The sequence below is a fragment of the Watersipora subatra genome, chromosome 8 (genome assembly GCF_963576615.1).
Source record: "Watersipora subatra chromosome 8, tzWatSuba1.1, whole genome shotgun sequence".
NCBI lineage: Eukaryota > Metazoa > Bryozoa > Gymnolaemata > Cheilostomatida > Watersiporidae > Watersipora > Watersipora subatra.
The window spans coordinates 58,292,267-58,310,801 of NC_088715.1; the positions used below are offsets into that span (position 1 = coordinate 58,292,267).

At 37.2% G+C, this 18,535-nt stretch overlaps 1 protein-coding gene across 3 annotated transcripts; it reads right to left on the reverse strand.

The window, feature by feature from the left end:
* Window positions 1-345: 345 nt before the first annotated feature.
* Window positions 346-12,849, reverse strand: LOC137401980 (uncharacterized). 3 transcript variants are annotated; one of them, XM_068088450.1, is made up of 5 exons: window positions 12,698-12,849; window positions 11,468-11,610; window positions 10,022-10,194; window positions 4,587-4,812; window positions 346-1,185 (listed from the first exon to the last, which is right to left on the reverse strand). In XM_068088450.1, the coding sequence occupies exons 2-5, from the start codon at window positions 11,598-11,600 to the stop codon at window positions 1,142-1,144; spliced, it is 576 nt and encodes a 191-aa protein (XP_067944551.1). In that variant the 5' UTR covers window positions 11,601-11,610; window positions 12,698-12,849; the 3' UTR covers window positions 346-1,141. The 3 variants fall into 3 exon arrangements, 2 of the variants coding, with proteins under 2 accessions (XP_067944551.1, XP_067944550.1); XM_068088449.1 differs by having other exon boundaries at window positions 10,022-10,200; XR_010979413.1 differs by lacking the exon at window positions 4,587-4,812 and having other exon boundaries at window positions 10,022-10,200.
* Between the last annotated feature and the right edge of the window lie 5,686 nt (window positions 12,850-18,535).

The window sequence follows — 18,535 nt, forward strand, 5'->3', positions numbered from 1 at the left end:
GATGGCATCACTGCGTCAGATTGTTGTAGGAAAACTTCACAAATACTTCCGCAATCAACAGTAATTGCCAACCTGCTCTCTATAATCAACAACTAGAAGGCGTTTCAAACAAATATCATTAAAAATGTTGAATTTTTGTTTTGTTCTCAGCTTCATTTTAACAACAACAGAGGAACTTTTGTCATCTTACTGTTGATATAACATTAGTTTGCTGTAGTATCACCAATTACTGATGTTTTACTTTTAAAAAGCTAGCAATTTTATTACACATTTAGAAGACACCACATTCCTTATGAGGACTGAAACAAGTTAAGTATTTCAGTGGTACATACAACAAGTATAAATAGTTATTCTTTCATATACAAAATGTTTTATGAGTGCAGATACTAGGTGTATGTTAAATTGTAGACACAATGAATGAATGAGTGAAAGTAACAAGGCCTGTGTTAGTTCAAATGTGAATTCTCTTGTTAGTTTATCAAAAATGCTTGATGTAATTTACATTTATTATGCACTAGCAAGAAATGATTTGTAACTCAATATTTTATGCTTCTAGAAGGATAAAGGGGCCAAATTTGTTTTTTATTAAACCTAAAAGTTAACTTGGATAGTTCTTCACATAGTTAAATATCTGGTTAAATATTAATTTTGCAGAGTTTAAGATTGGAAGGATGGGAAGAATAGAGTGGAAAACTTAAAAGTTAACAAAACGGATGATCAGTACATATATGTATTTTTTTATTTTCTAGTAAGCCGGGATAGTTTTATGATACATAGCTAAATATCTGATAAAATATTCGCTGAAAGTCCAAGATATAAATCATAGGAGGAATATAGGAACCTATATTCCTCCTATCGTCTATAACCTATTCTCTTTGATTTAGTCACTCGATCTCCATATATTCGTGATATACCTCCTCATTTTTTGGTGCTGTGGTAATTCCTTCTGGGATCATAGAAATTCGATTGTCAGAAACTAAAAATCTGTTGTCCATAGGATCCACTTTAAACATCGACATCATCTCGCTTTGGTTTCTTAAAGCAATTCCGAAGTTAGATCCCTTTGTTTTAGGGTAAATAAAGCTACCCTCAGCAACTCCCGGATGCCTGTAATTTGATGATGGCCGAGGCTCTGGCATCTCTAATATGTTAGGCTCACTTGCTTGTGGTGCAGTTTTATTTCTTCTACAAAAAAGAGAAGTGTTAGCTCAACTTTCAATCGGTAAGGGTTATCACTAAAAAAACTGACTTCCACTGAATGTAGGTCCTGGTGGGCTTGCTACTAGCCTGTCTTGACAAGCTATTGTTTTTGCGTAGTTGTCCCCCCCCCCGTCGAGCGGCGAGCAACAACAGCTTGTCACAAGACGTACTGCACCTGATGCATCAGCTGCACTTATAGGGAGTTGTTCTCTTCCGTCTACGCGGCTTGCCCGCGATGTTATGTCGGTCGCTCCATTGGTAATCATAACGGATTTCACGCAAAAATTTATGTATAAAAAAACAAGATTACAACGTTTAACTAAAAACCAGTTTTTGTGATAAACTTTAGTAAAACTTAAGAATGAAATAAACCTAAAATAAAATCCATTAGAACAAATAAAACTGACTGATACAAAAATAGAAATAAAACTGACTGAGCGCACAAATAACGACATGTTTAGTCGCTGTTCTTACGTAAGTTCTCAAGTTCTACTAAAGTTTACCGCAGAGACTGGTCGCTGGTTAAACGTTATAATCTTATTTTTTCTACATAAATCTTTGCGCAAAATTCGTAATGATTACCAATGGAGCGACCGACATAACATCGCAACCAAGCCGCATAGACGGAAGAGAATAACTCCTTATAAGTGCAGCTGATGCATCAGGTGCAGTACGTCTTGTGACAAGTGTTGTTGCTCGCCGCTCGACGGGGGGACAACTACGCAAAAACAACAGCTTGTCAAGACAGGCTAGCTTGCTACATGCATTGTATTGCGCTGAGCCTGGCCTCATATGTTGGTGTTTGTTCAGGGTGGTTCGCATGCCTAATGTCTCTTTGAATATGTGTTAGATCTCTTTGGAGAGTGACCTTTTATAGGTTCGGTATGTTGAGTATTTTGTTTTATTCTGGTTTGGCCAATGTATATTCTATCGATATAACCTTTTGAGTTTAGAATAACAGTTCGGGAGGTTTTTTGCATTTAGTCAGTTTGCCATCATTGAACCACGTCATTTTGCCATCAAGTGCTGCCAATGGTTAAGTCAGTCGTAACGTTTGCACCTGACCACAAGACATTTAAAATTGCATTCATCGTTTGAACAGGTAATAATCGTTTTCATGCTGAGTGTCATATTATAATTACTATGAGACAATATATGGTATTCTGTTACTAGTTCCCAATGTAGTTTGCTAGAATCACGCCATGTTTGACTTTCAACTCTTCAAGTTTCACTCTACCATTCATCCTAGTTATACCCTATGAAAGGAGGCATCTCTAACATTTCTTTAATGGTAACATATCATGAGGGTAACTGCCCGAAATAATCTGTTAGCATACAAAAGGGAACTTTTCAATTTCCCTCAGACAGTTTGTAAACTTAGATCAATTAAATACATGTTTAGGCAGAAACTCAATGATTTATTCTGTTTCTAGCAAGCAGAACAGATTATCATCTCAGTTTTTTGTAGTTAAAAACTGATTTAGTTATTCTAGTCTACATTAACATCTGTTTCAAAAAGTAATGCTCATGTTGGGCAGAACAAGAATACAGAATGCCACTAACAGAAAAGTTTAAATCCATCTTCATAAAAATAAGACAAGGGAAATATACTTGCCTGTCGCTCTGTGCCAAGAGTACTGAAGAAATTTATAAATAATTTCTTTCCTGTTGGTTTAAAAAATATATGTGATGTCAATATACATACTATCCGGGTTGCCACCTAGATTGGTTCTTACCAACCGATCATAAATTGAGTATCACATAGTATACATTGGAGTTGTGCTCTCAATGACATGTATAAGCTGTAGACTGTAGAGCTTGAACTCAAGGTCAAATATTTTGGATTACAAACCGAGAATAAAAGATAACACAAATATAAAAATATGCATGTAAAAAACAAAATTGATATTCACTCCTGGCTGGACATCATCGACACCTCCTTCAAGTGTAGAGTGTTTAAGCATTTTCGCATCAGTATTCTAAAATCAATGCCTGTACAGGGGAATCTCTTCTTACGAAAGATTACCTACAAAGTTTTTAAGTTCCGAAACATCCTTTGCTAAAAATTTTGCTTTGGAAAAAGCTGTTTTTTGATACGAAAGGTTGTTTGTATCTTGACCGTTTGCTTACAATGAGTGTTACAACACATCTCACACAGTTTCATTTGCTACCAAAAATCAATAAATGACAAGTGTTTTGTTTTCGATTGTTGTATAATTTGGAATTATCGCATGCTGAGTAGAACAATTTTTGTTTCTAGTGAGTCAAGATCTGTGTTTTCTGAATGATAACACAGTTGTCACTATGCTCCAATGTGAATGAATCTTTTTATTTGCATTGTTAATAACATTCATTCTGAGTAAAACAAAACTAAGATAATATTTGAAAACTCAGCTTTTTTGACCACCCTCCTTTAACTCCCTACTCGTCCCTTAGCCTCTTCTAGACGACCAACCTCAATGGTAAATAAACACACCGTTCGTAGTTGTTTTTTTTTCTGGTCTTTCTTTTTTCAATGTGTATTTTTTATTTATTACATAGTAATATAATTCTAACAAGTATTTATTATGGGTTTCAACCAGAATGTGTATTTACAATTGATACAAATGTTTTATCGAGTTTTGTGAAGGGCTAAATGGATTAAGACATTTACATAGTAAAAAAAGGTTTCTATTTCTAAAATTTTCATTTATAAAACGGCTTCCGGAGTGAATTAACGTCGTAAGTAGAGGTGCCACTGTACTAGTAAAAGTCATAAGAAACTAGATTTGACTCACTTTGCTGCCTTTGCCATTTGTACTCTTATCAGGATGTATAAGTTGAAGATGACGAACAACCCCACCGTGACAGCTATCCCGATGAACGCATCAAGGTTTAACCCTAAAATGGTCAAAGCGGGCATGCTCTTCAGCGTGACCTTTTTTATGCCTGGCTTCTTCACATTCGCCTTGTCGCCGATTATGAGGTTTTTTTGAATTATGTGCACGCTCCATGGGCCTAAAATATGCCATAGCAACTGACGAATTTACTAACATGCTCGAAATAATTTTATAAAAAATTATTTTTTAGTGCTTTTTCTTCTAACTATTTGTGTATATTGTAACAAGTTTTGAATTTGCATCGTCACTAAATGGAAGAAGCTATTGACTGAATTTACCAAAAACAACCACTTTCGATCATTTCTAAAAGATTTACCCCATAAAATGAACATGTCTCCATGGCCTGTTTACATTCAGCACAAATTACACTCAGGTAATCCGTGTATAATGAACGATTGTGATCAAAAATAATTTAGAAATATATTAAAGTGTAAAAAAACTAGGTTTGAACTCAACAATTGAGTAGATCATGCTTTACTGCCATTCAATAATATTCTTTAACTTTACCCTTATATTCTCCTGGCACCTCACTACTACTAACATAGTAGTCAAGCTGATGCTTCTCCTCAGTATTGACAAGCCGAAGTTGGTGCTTAAAACTGTCACCCAGGACTATCACCGTGTCATTTATTGCCAAATTGGTTGCATAAAGGTTTGCTAGTGGGTGCACATGGGTACTCCCGACTAGTTGCTCAAGCAAACAGCCATCAAACTCTTCTAGCTGCACATGGATCTGTGAACAGAAGCTCAGCTGCTGCTAATATGAACTTGTGACAATAAACTAAATTTACACATACATGTTAAACTACTCCGGCAGCGTTACTTCACTACTTAAAAAGTTTGTACCTAAAGTGCTGATTGGAAAATTCAGACAATATAACAACAATATATAACATTTATTCACGCTAAAGTTTTCACACGAAGAAACAAAATAGATACAATGCACTCGCTAAACGACTTTACATGAACTGGGCAGGGAGAAAGAGTGGTAGATACTTGGCGTCAGTTTTAGGAGCGAGTGAGTGTGGCTTGAGAATGGTTTTTATCTTTTTCTTTCCAAATTAGTTTTTGGGTTAAATCCGTTATGGTTACCTATGGAGCGACCGACATAACATCGCAGCCAAGCTGCATAGGCGGAAGAGAACAACTACCTTTCAGTGCAGCTGATGCATCAGATGCATTGCGTATTGTGACAAGCTGTTGTTTTGCTCACCTTGTTTGACGGGGGACAACTCCGCAAAAACAACAGTTTGTCAAGGCAGGGTAGCATGGAGTATACAGTATATGAAAACGTCTCTGATCGATATGCCGTTCTAGCTCAGCGGTAGAATGTCCGGATAAGGATCTTGTCGACATGCGTTCGATATTTGATGTGAGTTTAAATCCCCCGGAACATGGAATTTTAGTAGCTATAGCTAAAATACCAAAAACTGATGAAAAATATATATACAGAAGATACTGTATATAGATATATTAATTTTTCTCAGTTTTTCAATGCATATTTATTAAGAGATCTTTGAAAAGTTGGAGGTAAAGTAAGTAATGTGGTGGCATTGCTTGGTAGTGTGCTCATGTTCTTTAGAAAAACACACCACCAGGACTAGTTTTTATAAGCTACCTTGGGTGGTCCTAACACTTACCAAGGGCTTCTTGTGGAACTGTCAGATTAATCCAAAGGAATTCATTTTGCACCACATCTAATCTGACAGAGCCGGGTAGCCATTTAATTTGCCAAATGTGCAAACGACAGAGATAGATCTTTAATGTGATTATGCTGTCAGTGTGGTACACAGGGCCTCCAAGTTTTGGTCTAGATTCAAACGACCCAGCAATTTAGGGTTGAAATCTTGCTGAGAGCTTTTTGTCAGATCAACATTAAGCAGGGCTCGAAACACCAACCCCATGGTTGATAGTCAAAGACGTCACCCACTAGGCCACCCTGACGCCTTTTAAGGTAGTTAGTTGGAGGTAAGTTAACAGATTTATTGCATCCAAAAGGATTAATCTGTGAGCCTTCCTGTTTCTCATGTGCTTTCTTTCCATACTCCATGGAACAGGAGAGAAAACAATCTGTATTGAAGCATTCTATTGACATATCCAACCAAGCACAGTTTGAAGAACTTCAACTTACTGACAATGTCGTCCAGAGCCAGTAATCCTGAACCTCTCCTCATTTGTCATCAGGTCTTCCCGGGCCTTACCGAGAATGAAACGGGTGTTGAAGGTGAAAAGTAGTTAGATTCGACTGTTGTTGCTGAGATGTTGCCACAGTCTCACACCATAAATGAGGATAATCAGAGAACAGGACAGGTTTCATAAATATGAACTGCAGTACGAAAACTGATAATCTGATCTTTTTAGACTTGATTAGTCAGGCAACCTAAAGTAGTTAATGTTTTTTTGCTTCTTTTTAAGTTGAAGAAGTTACTAGCATCATAGGTCAGCAGACAAACGCCTGTGTTTGATGACAAAGTGGAGTGTAGTACATAGGAGACATAAGATGAGTAGAAAATGATTGCCTTGTTTCTGACCTCTCAGGATAGAAAAACTGTCAAACAAGTCACTATTGAGCTGGACTCTGGCTTGCATATCATCGTGAAACGATTGGATAAAAGTGAGCTGAGTTGATAGACAGTCTGCGTTAGCTAAGACTGAATGTGGAGATGCTATGCCCACCAGGTCAAGGCCCTTGTAAGGCATGAAAAAAACAGGATATTTGTGAGCCTTTAGTCCCGAGAGTTTTTTGTAGGTAACAAACTGCAAAGATCATATCAGTAGTTGAGGATTGGACTCTGAAGCAGTATTGAAACTCAAAATAAATAGTCTCTGCTAATTGGTGAAAGCAAATGAGAAAATTTACTGCATGAACGCTCTTACTGACACTTATTAGAGAAGGTCAGAGAAATACCACAGTAGTTGTTGCAGTCTTATTTTCACCTTTATTCTTGTATAGAGTTGTCATTTTTGTGTTCCGAAGTGTTGAGGATCAGGTTTAGAAGTCTATGATTTACTGATAAGAAGCGAGATACTCAGCTAGGGATTCCACAAATGTCTTAACAACTCTGCTGGAACTTCATCATCACTCCTGCTTTACCAGAGTGAAGACTATTGATGGTCTTGATGATTTCATCTGAGTGGGGGTTCATTAAGGCTATAGTAAATGATGTTTCAAGTCATCAATAAAAGGGCAATTAACAATGCCTTCGACAATGTAGAGCTCGCTGTAGTGCTCAATCCGTCAGTAAAGATTTTATGTTTGGTCCTCAACTAGAGTCCCATCTTGTTTTTTTGAGAAAACTCAAATTAGACAGTTGGAACTTTTGCAGTTTCAATGGCTACAACAATTCTTTGTTTTGTCCAGAGTCTCGTGTTGTTTTAATGCAAAGATAGAGAGAGAAAGAGAGGGAGAGAGAACTCATAGACATACTTTCTTACAGCAAGTTGGGCATCAGGTTTTGCTGATCAGTAGTCTGAGAGTGCTCCTTTAGTTTGTCTAAGAATATAAGGCATGGTTCATGCTTTTGTTTATGTACAGGCTCTAGAGTGTGACATAATTGCTGTACCAGTTGATACTGACGCTGCCTCAGACTGTATCGAGGGCTGCCTGGTGAATGACACTTTTTAGGTCATTTAAATAGGTGTCCTGGGTTATTGGTTGTCTTGACATTGAGAAGTTTTGTTTCGAGAGAGCTCTACAGTACTGCTTGTTGCATCATAGCTTTACATTTATCTATTTTCTTTGCATGTTGATATTGAGGATGGATGATGACCATGGTTGAAGTCTTATCAACAATATAATAAGGTTGAGATCTGATTCCTAGTCTGAACTATAGTAGGTATGAGTATTCAAAACTTTATGCTTGTGTTGTTGGCCTATCATCACAAAGTTTTGCTGCTGCCAAGTCCTATAGCGGGAAGTGACACCAGAACATCATTCTATACAGCTTTCCAAAAGAAAATATGTTTGCGAGACAAAGAATGTTCCTAGAGCACAGCTCCAGAAAGCGCTTGTTGATGTCATTTATCTTTCCTACTCCAAAACCACCGAGATATTTTGGCCAGTTGGCATCGTAAGCACCAAGTCTAGGATTCATGTCTCTAAAAAGAATTATTTTTATTGGGTTCGTGGCTTGTTGTATTGTATCTACAACCTGACAGTGAAATCATTTTTTATCTGCGGGTGGTTTTTTATCTGCAAGGGTCAGTGCATTTGCCTCGATCATTCTGATGCTGCCTTGCTTTGCATTAATCTGTATGACTGAAATAACATATGGCAGTTGAATGCTAAATACGAGATGATTAACCACAGCAAAACCAGTTCCATAGATGTATATGATTTATCAAGAGCCTGTCTAACTTAACAGAAGGTGTCTACAGCTTCTCTTACAGTGCAGGATCTGGCGAATCAAGTTTCCTTGAGGGTCCCAATAGATACATGTCAACGGGAAAGCTTGGTGTCATTGATAGTGGTTTTCCTGAGTTCAGTAGATCTGGAATCGAAATCATTTGTCTGTATTCATTCTAGTCATCATGAGATATTAATGTGTGCTTTTTGTGGTGAGTTTGAAGTAGGAACATCGTAGCACCTCCTCTAACGCACTGTAGGTGAACTGGAAGACTTTGCTGACCAGGGTTTACTTGGTTTTGGCAGGTGCTAGCTACCATAAAACTACAAGGTCATTCCTATTCTATTCTCGTCTATACTCTACTTTTCTTTACTCTAGATTTCCGGCACAACATCATTAGCACCATAGCTCAATGTTCATACCCAGTTACCATCCAACTCTGGGAGTTTGTTCCCTCATGGACTCATAGTGGCAGCTCTCTTTTGAACTTGACAGTGGCTGCTAAGTTAGTACAAAAAGATGCCTCCATGACTGTTTAATCTTTCTCAGATGGTCCTATTCCTGATCAAGAACTTCTCTACATGGACACAACAGTGATTCAGAGAAAAGGCTCAGACCGTACATCTGCAGTCACAGGTTCAGAGACTGCCAGCAGTGCAAGCATTGCTTATAAAAGCTGGGATTTAGCTAAATTTTATTACATGACTGTTGATTGCTACCACTTCACTCACCTTTCCCTAAAGTTATGTACTCACTAATTTTGCTAGTTTCAGCCAGGGGTGGTTCTCTAGCCATTAATTTTTAAAAAGATCTAGCCCACATGGCAGTGGGATGTCATAGAACAGGTTGTATTGGCTGAGATGATACCAATAGCAGGTCTTATATCTATACAGTTAGTAATTGACTACTATGAGCTAGTAGTTCTATCAGTCAGTTATACAAGTACATGGACAAAACGAAGTTATATACAATGATTCAACCTGTTCCTCAAACCCTTGATTATACATGATGCAGCCTAATTTTGATTAAAAAGAACTCAAATCAGCTCAAGTATTTGTTTTGAAGTGACAAAAAACTCTCAGCTCGCTCCCTTCTCTTGAAGGCTGGTTCTCGTTGTATTTTCATATGTTGGTGCTAATCAAGCAATACTTCTTGTATTGACGACGACATTGTTCAGACTATCACAAACTCATCTGCGTCCACATCAGCGAATGGTTGGCGGCACAACACTCTCATTACGCGTTACGATGAAATACTCGTTCTAAAGCAAATGAACTTGAAGAAAATATTCCGTGACAGCCAATCACTATCGCTGAAATAGTGTACATTACACAGGTTGCCGTAGATGCTCAGCAAACTATCGGGACAGTTTAACGAGTGCAATCGTTCTCGACGTATTCGCTTTGTCTCGACAAATAACGGCCGAGAAGTCAACGCCGACATACAATGATATAGCGTGAACCAACCTTGACTCTAGGAAGCCGACAGCGGACTAGATGAATAAAATGCGTTTGTTGAAGAATGATTTTAGTCAGCAAAGACAAAGAAATTAGTTTGAATCATTGTATATAGCTTACAGGAGATATGGTAGATTACCTTGAAAATCGCTGACGTGGCAGAGTCCACTTTACCTTGGACACCATAAACAGAATCTCCGGTTCCTCGAGCCAGTGCCACCCAACGTTGATTATTTGGCAAAGTAGCGCATGAGAGAGTGTCTGACATCCTTGACGAGCCTGTGTACCTTAGTTTTCGAAGCGAGGTTTTGTCTACAACTGTAAGACTAAGCGTTAGAGTTAGTTGAACAGCCAAGCATAGTCTTGACCTTGAACACGCCTGCTTGAACAAAAGGCTTATACAGAATAAAAGTACCTTATAAGTTTTGGTTGATATGATATTTTTATGCACTCAAAAAACTGAGATTGAGCGAAAACTTTAAAAATGAACTTAGAAAAATTTTATCAGAAAGTATCAATATTTTCACGACCAAACACGAGCGAAGCAATTGTTTGGAGGATTTATGATAGATACCTATGTGCACACAACTCACGAAAACTATTCATCAACGGCCGTCGCAAACCTTTGTACCGAACTCTCATCAACAAATTTAACCATTTTCAATGGAGTCGTTTAAGTATAATAACGATACAAAACACATATAAACCTGTTTAAATATGTTACCAAGTCTTTATTATTTGTAGAAAATTTCCTAAACCTTACCCATCTGATCGGATTATACATAAATAGACTGATTACTTCGGCCTAAAATCGTTATTAAAACTTGACAAGCTTATTTTTATCAAAATTAAGGCCGGCAAACGAAACGCTGAGTGACAGAGAATAGAACCATTAAGTCATGCGCATTTCATGAAAAAAAATGTGCACATTTCACCAGTCTATAGCATTTTCCAATTGCCGAAGATTTCCAGGTCTGCCAGGTGACTGCCATAAGCTTTCTCCCAAAGTCTAGATTGGAGACCTTGGTCACCAATGGAGGGGAGTGTGTTGTGGAATGTGATTCACCGAGAGCTGTGTCTAGGGCTGAGCTAAGCCGAGCCAGCCTGTGCTCAGTCAAGCGGAATAATGAGATGAAGAGAGCTAAGCCAGTCAGAGCCAAGCTGAGTGGAGCCGAGCCAAGCCGAGCTAGGCTAAGCTGAGTCCAGCCAAGTGGAATGAGAGGCGAGTCTCTTGCTATATAAGAGCACGCGCTCTGATGAGAAGGCAGAGCTGATCTGCGCCTGTTATACGACTTGTTGCATGCTATTCTTATAACCACTGTGTAGTAGGCAGATAAAACATATGTATGAACTCTTGCACTGAGTCTTGTACTTTGAAGTAGTAAAGAGCAGCACACAAAACCTTTACATATGTACATCATGATAACTTACCAATCAGTATACGTACATCTTGAGAACTTACCATAAATAGATATACATGATGAGAACTGACCAATCAGTATATTTACAGCTTAAGGACCTATCAATCAGTGTATGTTTAACTTGGGGACTTACCAATCGGCATACGCATAGCTAGGAAACTTACCGATCAAAATATGTGCATCTCTCTGATGAAGATGCACCATGCTGGATAAGGCTGAAAACCTTGTTTCATTTCCGGCACCATCAATAGATCGTTTCCTTGCTTTGTCAGGATGGCCGAATACAGCGGTGACCATATTTGTATCTCTGAAATGAAATCTTATAATAACCTTGCTGTTCTGCATATTTCATTTTCTATATATATAAATCACAGTGTTCGTTGTTGGTCATCGGTATGTCCATATAAAGCGATCAAATTTCAATACATTACTTCACTACATACATTTACATACTGTACATAAATTTAATACATTTACTGCATTTGAACTCAGAACCTATAGTTCACACAGAGGTACCATTCATTAAACCAGGGGTTGAGAACCTATATTTCCTCAGACAAGGGTACCATCCATTAAACCAGGGGTCGGGAACCTATGGCTTTTGAGCCATATATGGCTCTTTTTGATGATTGCATATGGATCTTTTATAAATCAGTAAAAATAATCCATAATTTTGCTGTTAATTTCATTAACATAATAATACAAATAAAGATGAAATTACAGTAACAACAAACAAAATAATCTTTGTGGAGAGAACATGTTCTGCAATGTGTCTAATATGCAATGATAATATTGCGTTGACAAAACGGTCGAATACAGATGAAACTCTGACTCACACCATCCCAAACTTGAAGCAAAATATCTAAAGGGTGACAGTAGAATGAAGGCCTGCCAAGAACTTCTGTCTAGATTACAAGCTAGCCAGCAGCAACTCCACGCATGGGCCCGATGAGGTGACTTTAATTCCGCTAGCTTTACTGCATCTTTAGCGATTGTGAAGAGCGGGAAGCCATTTACTAATGGCGAGTATACCAAATCAGTCAGGCTAAATGTGGTTAATGAACATTTTGACAGCGTTAAAGATAAAGACATGATAATAAAGGGAATTAAAGACATGTCTGTGTCAGCAAGAACTGTACATGGCCGTGCAATTATGATGGGATATGAGGTAGAGAAACGACTAATGAACGACATAAATGCAGCACAATATTTTTCCCTCGCTTTTGACGAATCATCTGATGTCAGTCGTTGATCTCAATTCAGCAGCATCGCGCGGTACATTGCAGGTGACAAACTGCGCGAGGAAAATCTTGTAGTCCTGCTTCTAAAAAAAGCAACGGGAGGAGAAGATTTATTAAAGTCTTTCATATCGTTTGCGAAAAAGAAAAACCTACCAATGGAAAAACTTGTATCTGTATGTAACGATGGTGCTCCTTGCATGGTGGGGAAAAAACAGAAGATTAATAGCACTTCTTCATGAGTAAACAAACAGACCCATCCTCAGCTTTCACCATTTTCTGCACGAGGAGACACTTGGTGCACAGATCTGCGATAATCAGCTCAATGAAGTGATGTCCTTTGTCATTCAAGTCGTCAACTTTATTGTTGCCTGCTTTATATGATCGTCAATTTAAAACGCTATTAGATAAAGTTGAGGTTAGTCATCCCGGCTTGGTTATGCACAGTAATGTTTGTTGGCTATCAAGAAGTGAAGTGCTTAGCCGTTTGCGCCTTGCCTAAGTGACATCCGGACTTTTCTTAAAATGAAAGACGGGTGAGTATCTCGAGCTAGCTAGCAGACACCACGTGGCTCCTCAAGGTTGACTTGCAACAAAATTCCCATTACCGTTATTTGATATGAAAAGATTTCCCATGTCTTACTCTGTTGTGTTGTAGGTGCAAAATATGTGGAAAGGTGATTACAAGCTCTTAAAAGCTCAAAAACGAACATAAAATCGCAGCCACATGAGACCGCCGTAGTTTGGATTCTCTTTCCAAAACGGCTTAAATGTGATGTAGTTGTGAGAAATGGTTTCTTTTTACACCTTCTTGTAACCTTATTTGTCGAGATATTTTCACAAACATCCTTCACGCATTCAATAAAACTATGTCTATTGTTCTTACGTGTCTGTTTTATCGTCATCGTAATGCTGTCACTTTTAGCAGTGATATCTTATAACTTAGCGTAAAAATTCGTTTAATTGTTTAGCCTTAGCTTGAAGGAATACATATCATTGTCTGATAATCATGATGAGCCTGTTGGTCACTTGTGATAATCAAAAAGTGCTGCAGAAATTATTTGCGAAATATTGGGTCACATGATCAGATTACGACTTGCCGATTAGACCAGGCCAAAACAAAACTAAAACATAGCGAGCATCTATATTTGATACGGGGTCTTCGGTGAAACCCGAAGTGTTTGTCATAAACTAGTACTACGATAAGTTTTATATTGAGCTTTGTATTGGCCTTTCATTTCACGTGGGAACATACGTGACAAGGCGATAACCAAATTTCGTGGTTACATCATGGAAATAAAGAAATTCCAATCTACGGCGGCTTTTCGTTTTTGAGCTTTTAAGAGCTTGTAATCCCATTTCCACATATTTTGCACTTACAACACAACAGAGTAAGACATGGTGAATCTTTTGATACCAAATAACTGTAATGTGAACTTTGTTGCAAGTCAACCTTTAAGTTTTATTATCTAGTAGACATGATGGGACACCTCAACCAACTCAATGTGAAAATGCAAGGCATTAGAAACACGGTCTTATCTCTTCAACAAGCCATTTTCTCATTTGAAAATGAGCTGAAAATGTTATTTGCGAATATTGAGACTGACTGTTTACTGCCCTTTGACAAACTAAAATAATTTAAAGATGCGCACTTGGCAAGTGCCTCGACTCAACATCTTGACCTTCAGCAGCTCGTAAGCTACACTAATCGTGAGCAAAACTAATCTCTTCAAGTTCATTACTCATCCACAGAGCGTGCAGTGGAAAAGGTAAACCCGAGTCTTATACCAGCTGTCTCTGTTAGAGATTTTGAAATATAAGTTGCAGAACTCAAAGCGTCAGACATGTGGGTGAATAAGTTCAAGTCACTGAATGAAGATTTGGAAAGACTTGCACGAGAGCGAGCAGAGCTGGCAAGTTAACACAAATGGACAGACATAAAAACTTCCACGCAGACCAGCTGATTGCTAAAACATGAACAGCGCTACCTGTCACATTCAAAACACTGCAGAATGTGAGTCCTGTCGTTTTAACCATGTTTGGCTCTACATATGCATGCGAGCAGTCATTCTCTCAAAGGAAAAACATTAAGATGAACCTGGGGTCACGTTTAACAGATGGAAGCTTAAATGTTTTCATCAAGCTGAACCTCACCACATACCAACCAGAGTACAAAGCTATCAGCAAAAGCATGCAGCATCAGAAGTGCCTTAATAGTAAAAAGTACTTTTCATAATATTTTTGTTATAACATCGTTGTTCAAAATAAATCCAGTTTTTTATACTCTAAAATTGCTCAAACATACTAAACTTGTTGGTCTTCCTTTTCCATTTTATGTTTTCAAGATACAAAATATATATAAGGCTCTTTTAAATATGAATTAAAGTTTAAAACATGTGGGTTTTGTGGCTCTCTCAGTCCAAAAGGTCCTGACCCCTGCATTAGACTGCATTCAATTGACGATGCTGATGGATGATTGCGCACATACTTATTACACCGATTAAAATTCGAACGTTCAAAGTGTAAAAATTCTATTGGTTACTACTAGCACCCTTGAAGATCATGATTGCATGAGAGATCTTGACCGCATGAGAGATCATGACCGCATGAGATAGGATGACATGTAATGTTACAAGCTGGCTTCATAGCTTTCACTATAGTGAAGAATTAGACAATTTACTAGCTTAAGTTACTCAAACTAACCAAGTTGATAATTTTGTCATTGGCTAGTTAGTCAACACTACCTGCCACTGTTTATAAGCTATTTTTTATTACTTTTGTAGTGTCTGGCATTCATTTAGCTATACTATAATATAGAATTATATTATGTAGTAAGAAAATATTATTTTACATAATTAAAAGTCATCAGTTATCAACTACACCAAATAAATTGAACACTCTTTTGAAGTTCGATAAGTTTTTCAATTCTTCACATTTAAAAATTGTAAAACAATAACTCAAACTTTTTACGTGATTATTTAGTTTTAATTAGAATATATTAAATTATGTATTGCGTATTATATATTTGTATTATAATTATATCTTTTTACGAACAGTTAATATATCTTTTACGCTTGTAGAATATTTACAGAAGCTATTACATTCTCAGGGAGGTGTTGTTAAAAATAAATTCACAACATTTTTACCACTTCTGTTTTGCTATTTTAGTGTTGCTGCAGCAACCCATAACAGCAAGAAGATACTGCATCTATTTGTTTTTGAGACAGATAGCCAACTTCTCTTTGCTTATTTTTGGGATTCTTGACTCGAAGCCAAAAGATTTTCTGTGCAGTGACGACCTGTTCCCATCCTTCGTTTTTTCGTGACGTCATTCTATCATTGTCCACCATCTTTATGGACAACTTTTAATGTTAAAACACGAAGCTTCTGCAATTAATTATTGCAAACAATACTTTTGTTTGCAATTTTTTTATTTTAGTATCAAAATGACACAAAAAAATATTATTCAAGAGAATGGCGATCGTTTTCTACAGAGATAGCGGCTTTTTCGTGGAAGAGCGCGTGTGCAAACAGGTTGATGACATGAAAAAACCGATAAATTGTATTTGGAAAAAGTTTGCAAAAAAATTAGAAGAATACCCAAGGGAACATAAAAGAGAGTAAACAGTATAAGAAGTCATTACCTTGAAATATCATAGATTGTGTTTAGTTGAGCATCCATGACAAAGAGCTCACTACGGCTTATTTGAGCCAATGCCCGTAGTCTTCCAAAAATAAAAGCTGGGGCAGGCCCGCTTAATTGTCCTCTTCCACTGCGTGCATTTGCTAGCGGATCTCCAGCCTGCAAAGTTATTTGTGAGTATCTAGATGCCTATAAATTTGATAGTAAATGTACAAGCAATAGTGCTAAGAAGGTTAACTCAGTAGTATTAGTAGAAGTAACTCAGTCGTGTTAGTGGGAGTAAATCAGTAGTGTTAGTGAGAGTAACTCATTAGTATTAGTAGGAGTAACTCAGTGGTGTTAGTGAAAGTAATTCAGTAGTATTAATAATTAATAGGAGCAATTCAGTAGTGTTAGTAAGAGTAACTCCGTGGTTTTAGTGAGAGTAACTCCGTGGTATTAATAGGAACACTCAGTAGTGTTAGTGAGAGTAACTCAGTAGTGTTAGTAAGAGTAATTCAGTTGTATTAGTAGGAGTTACTCAGTAGTGTTAGTGGGAGTAAATCATTAGTATTAGTAGAAGTAACTCAGTTGTGTTAGTGGGAGTAATTCAGTAGTGTTAGTGAGAGTAATTCAGTAGTATTTGTGAGAGTAACTCAGTAGCGTTAGCGAGAATGAGAGCGGAGGATGTGTAGGTGAATTGTGTTGGTGGTGTAGAGCAGATTGTGTTGTCACGTGTTGGAGTTTGGTTATCCGAAGCTGGTGTTTGGTGGACACGGTGATGGTTTGTGAGAGAGATTTATAGAGGAGATGAATTTGTGTATGTACGATGTGACTAACGACACACATGACTACCAACACACATGACTAATTAACACACATGACTAATTAACACACATGACTAACGACGCAGATGACTAATGACACACATGACTAACGACGCAGATGACTAATGACACACATGACTAACGACACACATGACTAAAACACACATGACTAACGACACACATGTCTAATAACACACATGATTAACGACACACATGACTAATGTTGCACATAGCTAATGACACATGACTAACGACACATCTGACTACCGACACACATGACTAACGACACAGGTGGTTGCAGTTAGCAACAGCAGCCACATGTGAGTATATGTGGGTAGGGTAGCTGAAGCTGCCACTCTTTCCAGCTAATTTGTTTTCATTGCCGCAAAGTCATGTGACCTTCACCTAACCACACAGAAGTCTGGTTATTGTGACGACATTTATGAGAAGAATACAGTTCATTTTTGCTATACATGGAAGCCAAAACAATGCTTTTGAGTGCATAGAGTCAGTTTTTACGTTTACCCGATTTCTCAAAAGATTGCTTACGAATGTTCAAGTCGAACATTCTCTGTGTTTTGCATTCTCCCAAGCATACAGCCTGAACGAAAAATCAACTTTATGATTGCAAAAATATTAGGATCATCAGATAGACTGCTCTTAAAATCACTACAAATAATCTACCTGGGAATCTCTGAGTTCGAGAGTACAGAAAAGATTTAATTTTGTAAAATGAAATAACCAAGGGAAACGAAAGATATCCGAGGTTGGCATCGATCTAATGTTTTAAAACTCTTTTTAAAAACCATTTATTTATATTTATTATTTTTATTAAAAAAATATATTTTTATTTTTAATAACAGTAATTTTACTATCACTAATTATGCATTAGTTAAGAATTATTTATAATTATTATTTATTTAGAATTGCATATTCATAGATACAAACAAAAACTACAATAGAGGTCACTGCTAAATACTTTGTGCAGCAGAGACGCTATGGAGAGTCTAATAGACATAGCAGTACAAAAATTATTTTTTCCTCTTTATGTAGTTTTTTCTGTGTGTCATGGCTAATTAAAAAAACTTGTGCTTGCATAAGCTTTTATATTAGCTTCCTATTTTGAATTAAAATGTAACACTCTGGTTTGTAGCTGTTACAGATTATTCGCGTAAATAAGTTTTCATAACTTTGCAAAATTCGTGTATTATTTATCCATTACAATTATCAGGAATTACACAATCGCCAGGGCACAGTTTGTATGTTTTTTAATTTGAAAATCGCAATTGCAATGTTTCAGACCTTGTGGAAATTACATGAGACGGTTCATCATTTAGACTACGTGTTGGAGTAGTGACTACCTACAAAACAGCTTCTTAGACTGATGGCACAAGAAGATAACTTGATGGCGTTCTAATGTAGAGACAACTATGTTAGGATGAAAATAGTGCTCAACCTAGATAAACTTCGACAAACAAGGGTTTTGTCAAAATATAACAACACTAACCAATAATGAGACATCAAGAACTTCTTCTATGTTATCAT